Source organism: Andrographis paniculata, unplaced genomic scaffold, assembly GCF_009805555.1.
Source record: "Andrographis paniculata isolate CXL003 unplaced genomic scaffold, ASM980555v1 Contig77END, whole genome shotgun sequence".
NCBI lineage: Eukaryota > Viridiplantae > Streptophyta > Magnoliopsida > Lamiales > Acanthaceae > Andrographis > Andrographis paniculata.
In genome coordinates this window covers 2,147,276-2,157,055 of record NW_026137614.1, presented here as the reverse complement: position 1 = coordinate 2,157,055, position 9,780 = coordinate 2,147,276, and the positions used below count along the sequence as shown (strand labels likewise).

The 9,780-nt window shown below is 33.1% G+C and overlaps 1 protein-coding gene across 1 annotated transcript; it reads left to right on the top strand.

The window, feature by feature from the left end:
- The first annotated feature begins 377 nt into the window (after positions 1–377).
- Positions 378–2,151, top strand: LOC127239444 (expansin-A6-like). Its single transcript, XM_051257600.1, has 3 exons — positions 378–577; positions 686–1,004; positions 1,426–2,151. Exons 1-3 carry the CDS (start codon positions 421–423, stop codon positions 1,733–1,735), a joined length of 786 nt encoding a protein of 261 aa, XP_051113557.1. The 5' UTR covers positions 378–420; the 3' UTR covers positions 1,736–2,151.
- Positions 2,152–9,780: the final 7,629 nt, after the last annotated feature.

The window sequence follows — 9,780 nt, the reverse complement described above, 5'->3', positions numbered from 1 at the left end:
GGAATTTATAATAAACTTAACTAAATTAATTTATATTTGTTAAATATATTTAAATTTAATAATTTTTTTAAAAAAATATTGACCTACCAATTAAAATGGAATAAATCAAAGAAAATAAGACAATTAAAATAAAAAAAAATAATAATAATAAAAAAAGACAAAGAAGGGGCGAAAGTCGTCAGTTTCACTCAACGGTTAGAGAGAGGCCCCACCGAAGATCCGCGTGAACCCCACGCTCTTAGCAGGCGGTTGAGACAGGAAAAAAAAAACAACGTATATTCCCGAATATGGACCACCAATGAAGCCAAATTTACAGAACGCGCCACTGCACTGCCCCATATCCCCTCCCTCCATAAGTACCCTCTTCCCTCCACCCATTTCTACCTCACTCCCAGTTCCGGCCAAATTCTCTTCCCCTCCATGGCCATTCTTACCCTAATTCCCTGCATTTTCTCTCTCATTTCACTTCTCGCCCCGCCGCCGGCAGCCGCGAGGATCCCCGGCGTTTACTCCGGCGGTGGCTGGCAGACCGCCCACGCCACGTTCTACGGCGGCAGCGACGCCTCGGGCACCATGGGTGGGTAGAATTTTGCGTTTTGAGACCCACATTTTGGTTTTTGTTCTTGTTTTTGTTTATTTGATTTGGTTTGATTCCATTTGGTTTGATTGTAAAAAATGTTGGCAGGCGGGGCTTGCGGGTACGGAAACCTGTACAGCCAAGGGTACGGCGTGAACACGGCGGCGCTGAGCACGGCGCTGTTCAACAACGGGTTCAGCTGCGGGTCGTGTTTCGAGATCAAGTGCTCCGACGACAAGCAGTGGTGCCACGCCGGCAGCCCCTCCATCTTCGTCACCGCCACGAACTTCTGCCCGCCAAACTACGCTCTCCCCAACGACAATGGCGGATGGTGCAACCCTCCCCGCCCGCATTTCGACCTCGCCATGCCCATGTTCCTTAAGATCGCTCAGTACCGCGCCGGAATTGTCCCCGTCACTTTCCGCAGGTCCTTTGCTTTTTTCCTTCTTTGTTCTGTTTTTTCCACTGTCTGTCTTGTCTTCGAGGGTATAATTGGGAATTCACCTTAGGGGTGTGAACGGCGGGGTTGGTTAGAGTCAGGACTGGACTTATTAACAATAGATGGAGTTGCACATGGGTGGGGGTATAATGGTAATTTAGGGATCGAACGACGTCGTTTGGTGCGTAACATGAAATTTCATGTGTGCGTTCATTCCACCTCAGCACCCGTCTGTTGATTTAGCTACTGCCATCTCATCCGTACGCGTCACATGTTTGAAATTCAACTCAATCTCTGCCGTCCGTTTATTTCTCTCACCAAAGCCCTAAACGGCGTCGTATCGTTTGTAAATACTACAAATTGAAAATGGAGTAATGAATAAATGGGAGCTGAAATTGGTTGCTCGCAGGGTGGCGTGTCGGAAGCATGGAGGGATAAGATTCACCGTGAATGGGTTCCGTTACTTCAATCTGGTTCTGATCACGAACGTGGCCGGCGCCGGCGACATCGTGAGCGCGAGCGTGAAGGGTTCCCGGACGGGGTGGATGCGGATGAGCCGCAATTGGGGTCAGAACTGGCAATCGAACTCGGTGCTGGTGGGGCAGGCCCTCTCCTTCCGAGTGACCGGCAGCGACCGGAGAACCTCCACCTCCTGGAACATCGCCCCCGCCCACTGGCAATTCGGCCAGACATTCGTCGGAAAGAATTTTAGGGTTTGAATGTACGGACCGACAATTCAACCATATCATATATTCCTCCCTAGGTACTTGTTTTTTTCTTTCGTTTCTTCTTCTACAGTTGGTGGATTCTGGGGGATTTGCATTGCATTGTATTGGAGCCTCCCTTGACGATCGAAAACACAAAATTGAATCGATCTAGAAGCTGAGGCGGCTGCACAAGAAAAGAAATTGCAGCCCGCAGCACATATATATCTATATAAGTTTTATCTGGAAGAGAAGATGAGATTAATTAATTACTTAATTGCATCTTAATTGGTTTTGATTTGAGCAATGTGTTGAGGTCTGGCTGGCTGGGTTTATATATAATTTTGTTGTGGCAAAGGTTGTTGAGCAATGTAATGTGTAGTTTCTTTAATTTCACAATGGAATTGGAAGTGGAAGTGAATTGGTTTTAATTATTACTCCCTCCGACTCATTTTTATTGTCCCAAAGTATATTTGCATGATTTTTTAGGTGATTGTCTTTTTTGGTTATGAATTGACAAATTTGTTTTAACTAGAGATTAAAAGTAATAAATGAATGAAGAATAAAAATGTAAAATTTTTGTTTTAAAAAATAAAATAGGACAATGGTTTTTGGACGTCCAACTAGGAAATTAGGAGATTAATTTGTGAATGGATGAAGTATTATTGTTGGGGTTCAATTTGTTGAAGTGAAGAGAAGACACTTGGGATCAGAGCCGTTAAATGAACCAAGCCGTTCATTAACTCGGCTCGGTTAAAGCTCGTTCGCGAATATTAACGAGCCGAGTCGAACAACATAAACAGGCTCGTTTGATCAACGAACGAACCCGAGCTTTGTTCGCGAACGTTCGTTCGAATAATATATTTATTATGAATATTATATATACATATAAAATTATAATTTATAAATAAATAAAATATTAATTTAAAATATATAAATAAAATAATTTTAAATTTTCTTTATAATTTATATATAAATTTTAAAAAATAAGACAAACGAGCTTAATCGAGCCTAAATGAGCCGAATACGAACACGAGCTCAAACAATAAAAATTCTTAACGAGCTGAGTTCGAACACTACGAACGAGCTCGAAAACTTAACGAACGAGCCCGAGCCTTGTTCGCGAACGTTAACAAACATTTAAAATTTGGCTCGACTCGGCTCGGATCGTTAAAAGCTCTACTTGGATATGGAAAATGGGAAAACATTGGATGGTGAGCAGTACAGTGTAAGAAAAGAAAAGAAGTAAAGCTAATTAGTCGTCCCTCAGTTTGAGTACACACACCTAAGTCAAAAAGGGTGTGATCGACTTTATTTCGGTAGCTAATGCTGACAATAGTGGAGAAAAAAAAACAGATAATTAAGGGTGTGTCTTTTTTATGAATTTGAAAAAAATTTGATTTAAATTTGATATAAAAATAATATTTAATGAAATATTTTGTAAGAGAAAAAAATATAATTTTTTTTGAAAAACACAATTTAAATAGTAAAATATAAAAAAATTATGATAAAAACATACCCTAAAGTTAAAGCTTCTTCATCTGCAGCAGATGGATAGATAGATAGATAGATAGATAGATGTGTACTTGTGCATATCCATCCATCCCAAAGGAGTCACATATATATATATATATATATCAATATGCAGTGTGTGGGGTGGGGTGGGGTGGGGTGGGGTTTTGGAATTTGAATACCAGATTGCATTTTTGTGTAATAAATTAAAATGATATTTCTAAGTTGGAAAAGATTAGTCTTTTTACAAAAGGAAGAGAGTTGGGAGTGTACGGGAGAATTACTCAAAAGTGAGCGAGGGATTTTTTTTTTTTTTTTTTTTATTTTATTTAATTTGTTTAAATTTTTCCAACGCATTCAACGGGAATTGAAAATGTAACCTCAAAACATGCCAAAAAGTGAGAGTGTGAGTGTATAAAATGGTGGACTCTCTGTCTCTGTCTCTCTCTCTTTGTTGGCGTGGCATGGGATTCTGAAGAAATGGAAAACTTTTAAGACAAGAAAAACATAGGATTCCCAATGAAATTGAAAATAAAAGCTTTGGATGCCACACACACATATATATATATATATATATAGCTGTCTGTCATCCAACCCCATTTGTCTCCAACCTCTCTTCTTTTCTTTTACTTTTTTTTTTTTTTTTTTTTTCTTTTCTTTTCACATAAATATCTATCTATATATATATATTTTCCACCGATCATATATTATCCTTATTAGTATTATTATTTAGTGATTCAAAATTTATAGCCACTCGAGAAAAACACTTCCAGGAATTAAGGTACTATTAAATAGGTAGAATCATGTCATGCGTTCACTAAAGTTTTAAAATATTTTAACAGTATTATTACATTCTACACTATGAAAATGATAAATACTTTAGCATTACCCATGTCAACAAAATAAACCATTATTATTATTATTATTATTATTATTATGATTTGTAGGCTAATAAGTGCTGCAATGTTTTGAATAAAAAATTTAATTTTATATGAAATATTTTTAAAAAATAATAAATGACATAATAAAAATGTAAGCATGAAAATAATGATGTGATGCAGTGACATGCAGTATTGTGTATACTAGTAGACCTCAATCAAATATAATTCGATCGGTCAACTCTTATAGCACAAACAAGGACTCACACCAATAAAAGCTTCTATTACATATGTGTCAACGACATGTTCATTTTAATTTTCAATCCATCTGGTTGTTTTCAAATTGTCACAATGATTCTGTAATTCATCATCTTCAGTCAAATTCTGTCAAAACACAACACGGCCGTGTTGAGAATTAAAATTGATTTAAAAAAATAAAATCACCAACCTTTATTGTTTCCAATGATAGTTGGTGGAGGTTGGTGGAAGAGTAGGTAGCCTACCAATCATGCATTGAACAAAGTCTATTTTGTATTTTTCTATGTTGGCAGGTAGAATTAATATTGGTATTGGTAGGTAGAGTTCATGTCCTATAAGTGTGTCTACATCAAGAAAACATCTTCCGGTTTCATCATAGTATGTCTATATGTAGACAACTTATTTATTATGGCTAAAGAGGTTAATCTGATCAATAATGTCAAATCATGTTGAGTCGTAACTTTGACATGAAATATTTGGAGTTAGCTGACATTATCCTTGGAATGAAAATTCTAATAAAAGACGAATGTATTGTTGACTTAGTCCTATTATGTGGAAAATATACTAAGAAAATTCAATGCTTACAACAACACTCCAACGAAAACTCGAATGGACCTCAACGTACACTTGAGCAAAAATAGCGGGATTCCATAGCTAAAGAAAAGTATGCCAAAATCATTTGAAGCTTAATGTACTTAACAAACTATACAGGGTCTAACCTGACTTGCCTTGTAAACAAGTTAAGTTGATACACTAGTAACCCCAATCATGAACATTGGAAAGTGCTAGTAAGAGTCTTAAGTTATTTTAAATTTACTCTCAATTTTGGCTACACAATGCGAAATATCCACCAGTATTAGAAAGGTGCTGTGATGCCAATTGGATATCCGATGCAAAAGACTCACTATTTATAAGTGTAAATGTATTTACAATTTGAGGATGAGGTGTTTCGTGTAAATCCATAAAACAGACGTGTATTGTATGGTCCGCACTAGGATCGGAGTTCATCGCCTTGGAAAATCCAATATTTCATACTTGACTAAATCAGTACCTCCCATGATGATTAATTGTGATAGCCAAGCTGCAATAGCAAGGGCAAGAATAGAATTTACAATGGTAAATCCTGATATATCTGACATAGACATAACATTGAAAGGCATTTGATCACCAATGGGGTTTTGACTATTGAATATGTAAAGTCAATAGAAAATCTAGCGGATCCGCTAACTAAAGGGTTACAAAAAGATCAAATGTACAAACTGCTAAAGGGAATGTGTTTGAAATCCACAAGATAGAGATTATCACAATGGTTTAATGGATAAGCTAACCTGTGAGAGTTCGGCATGAACACTCAATTACAATTATCTGAAAAATAATAAGTGTTACAATGTGCAAAAGTGGTGATGTTGAGTCAATGACTCTTAATGATCCTAAAGGTATGAGTTAGATACCTTAAGATAGGATTATATATATAAGTGTGAAGTACAGTCCGCTGCAAACGAACACTTATGAATCCAAAGACGAGATCCATGACCGAAAAAGATCAAAATGTGAAAACAAAGTTGAAGTTGAGATAGAAACACATTAATATTATTGATTAAATGTACACTGAGGTGGAACAGTTCAATGTGTCATATCAACTGTGCCACCAGTACACTCTGTAATATTGACTATGAAAGGTTCAAAGCCACAAATTCTTTTGATGTTTCAATGGCTCTCTAGGATTGAGCTGGAGCTTTGTATTTTTATGAGCACTTCAACTCATGCAAGGGATTGTTGGATAATTGTCTATTTAATCAATGGAAAAATTAAATTCGAAATTTATGCAACTAATTAATCCGTCAGTGAAAATGCAATGGACCAGTGAACCAAATTAATTGAATTAATTTGGATGAAATAATATTTTGATTAATTTTTCTGTCTCAAGACAAACCAAATTGTGCAGCTCTAAGTTAAACCCGAGTATATAACACAAGTCGCAGGACTATCTGAACAAAATTTTATCCGACGGATAGATTTATTATAACCTTAACCAAAATGTTTGAAATTAGCGTAAATTACGTCCGTCTCAAATGGAAGGTCTGAAATTATAATAAATTACGACCGCCTAACACGGAATGTTTTAAATTAGAATAAATTATATATGTAATTAAAGTCGTTATTTTGGTCATAATTGATAGCCTATCTTTTTGGCTGAGTGGAGAAGCCTATATAAAGGGTTTTCCCTTTTCATCATAAAGTACACTAACAACATCTTCTACTCCTCCTCTTCTCTAGCTTTCCGACAACCTCTTCAGCTCAGTTCATCCCTTGTCTTTGTTCGCCGAAGCTCCGACTATTTGAGGTGTCACTCCTCATCTTCGACTCGGTTTTGCGGTATATTTATTCTCACAATATCCTTTTACGCCAACAAATAGAAATTGACTCATGTTTCTTATGTTTTCTTTTCTATATGTCATTTGTTTTTTGTTTTGCCTTGTTTCTAGCATATGTTTTAATCTTGGACTTCAATTCAATGAAATTTACTAGGTTTCATATGATATGCTTTAATTTATTCAATGTGACGCACACACTTTTTATCACTACGATGTTTCTGCCTTCACATAGCAAGAACACGAGCTGGCTGATGGCGAGGTTAGGTTCTCAGTGTTAGAATCTATTAAGGATGTGTTTGTTTGAGGAATTTTGTGGAATTTCAATTATTCTTACAATTTTTTTTTTCCGAAAAATATCAAATCAAATATTTTTTTTTTATATTATAATTTTAATCAATTTTACATTCAAAATATCATATCAATACTTATTTATATCACATCATATAACTATTCAAATTCAAAACTTTTACTATTCAAATCACAATCCAAAATCTAAAGCTCCAAACAAACACACCCTAAAAGGTGTATACAGATAACATATATTGATATTGTTTCAATTCTTGTGTTTGAAGAGCTTCCATTAATCTTTATATTGTTACATGATATTGAACTATGTAATTTCATGAAGTTACTGAAAGAAAACAAGTTGTGTTTTGCAGGCTGTCCCACTTCAATTTTTACACACACTTCTTGCCTACCTAGGTGATTCCAATGGCATTGAGTGTCCTTCTCCTGGTTTGAAATATCCTTACCATCTCAACCATCTTTTACACTAACTCCCTCTGTTACGCTTGATTTGTTTTGTTGAATTGATTGTTATTGTATCAACCATTTAGTAACTATTTGTTTATATTTTGTTTACTCCGATCTCTCTTAAAATTCGCTCAATTGCAACAAATATATACTCCGAAACTGCCCAAACGCATTTATTTTGTATTTTATTAATTTTTTTTAACTCGACCTTTCATTATTTTTGAAAAACATAATAGATAAAAATATCTGTGAAACGATTATATATATACATCCTTAATGAAAATATCTATATAATTTTAATGAATTTTACTATATTTCCGACAATACTTATAAAAGTTATACAATAAATCATCCGCGAACGAGACTAGTATATATATATATATATAAGCTTATGAAAATTTATATAAATATGTATTCAACTATTATGAATTTTTTATATCTAGAAACCTTGTAAAGTCCAAACAACTTCATAGATGTTGTACATAATGAATCTCACAATATATACTAACCCACCAAAGAAATTATTAATAATAACCTAAGTCCAAACCCCGGGTGCTTCCAAGTTTTATCTGTCGTACATAATTCGTTTAGTATGACTTTTTTTGACGAATCTTGTTTAACGGCTATTAAGTTTTACCAAATTTACTCAGAGCGAATTTGATGAGTTGCAGCTGTGAATTTTCATATTATGGATTAATAATAAGAATAATAATAATAATAACCCAAGATCAATGCCAACAAGAGACGGAGAAACAAATTAGTTGAATCAAGAGACAACCAACTGACTGGGTCGTGTAAGTTATTGGATGGGTTATGGGTTTGGGCCCTAGTTAGTTACTTACTTATTTAGTGCCGTAGCCCAATCATTCACGGGCCCAACACTTAACACCAACCTTATGAAATTCAAATTATATTACAACTAATTCACAATTTAAACCATAATAATAATAATAACAATAATAATAATAATAATAAAAAGACAAAAATTGATCGCGATGGTCTTGACTAGTTTAGTCTACCGTTGTAAAGTGTATATGCATAATCTCTGTTTACTTGCACTATAAGAAATTATCAGTTTTGTTAACGAAGTTTTTTCGTTCCTAAATTTACTTTTTCCGTTACTAATGATAGAGACGAAATTAGATAATTACTTTAGCTACGTGAACTTTAGGAACGAAATTCCGTTACAAATATACTTTTTTTTTTATTTTTTTTTTAGTGTTGGAGTTGATTGTTTATTTACAAGTCTTTATACTTTTATTTTACAAAACATTATATTTGAATTATTACTCAAACCAAAGTTCAAAAGAAAAAAAAATAGTGACTTAGGTTGGGAGTTTGAATTTTAGATTTCAATTTTAAATAGTAAAAATTTTAAATTGGAATAATTGTATGATAATAAATAAATGTGATGCCATGTTATGAACATATAATTATTTTTTATAATATAAAAGATAAATATTTGATTTAATTTGATTTGATATTTCTAAAAATTTTCTTTTTTATAAACAGTAAAATATTTAAAAGTCTTGCAATCAATCTTAATTTGTTTCTATTTTGATCATATGTTCATCTATAAATACACTTGCACGCACAGTGCAATTAATAAAAATTATAATATAATAATATATATAATTTAAAATTAAAAAGAAAAATTAAACAACAATCAACAATCAACAAAAAATTGCAAAATTTTATCTGTGAAATAAATGACAATTAAAATATTTGTAAAATAAAAATAAAATAAATTAATCAATTTGCAGAATATATGACAATTGAAATATTTATAAAATATACTACAGTAAAAATCATACTCTCTCTCCCCCACATAATTTGTCCATATTTGCTATTTTTATCCGTCCCACGTAACTTGTCCTTTCTATTTTTTGAAATATAATTATACACTTTAATTGCATTTTAAATTTTATAATTTTAATTAAACTATTACTTATCTTAATCTTAATCTATAATTATTTTTACTAAATAATAATTATTTTTACTAATACACTTTTTAATTACTTACTAATTATACTTTACTTAAATTCTCGTGTCTACAGTAATACACTCATATTACATGGGAAGGAGGGAGTATAAAATTATTTATATGATAATATATATAAAATTTAAAATTAAAAAGAAAAATTAACCAACAATCAACATGTAAAATTTTATCTAAAAAATAAATGACATTAAAATATTTGTAAAAATTTAATAAAAATAAAATAAATTAATCAATTTGCAGAACATGTGACAATTGAAATATTTATAGAATATACTAAAATAA

Coding starts and splice junctions, on each gene's coding strand:
- LOC127239444 (XM_051257600.1), top strand. CDS start 421: ATGGCCATTCTTACCCTAATTCCCTGCATTTTCTCTCTCATTTCACTT. Junction 578..685: donor CGACGCCTCGGGCACCATGG/GTGGGTAGAATT, acceptor AAATGTTGGCAG/GCGGGGCTTGCGGGTACGGA. Junction 1,005..1,425: donor GTCCCCGTCACTTTCCGCAG/GTCCTTTGCTTT, acceptor GGTTGCTCGCAG/GGTGGCGTGTCGGAAGCATG.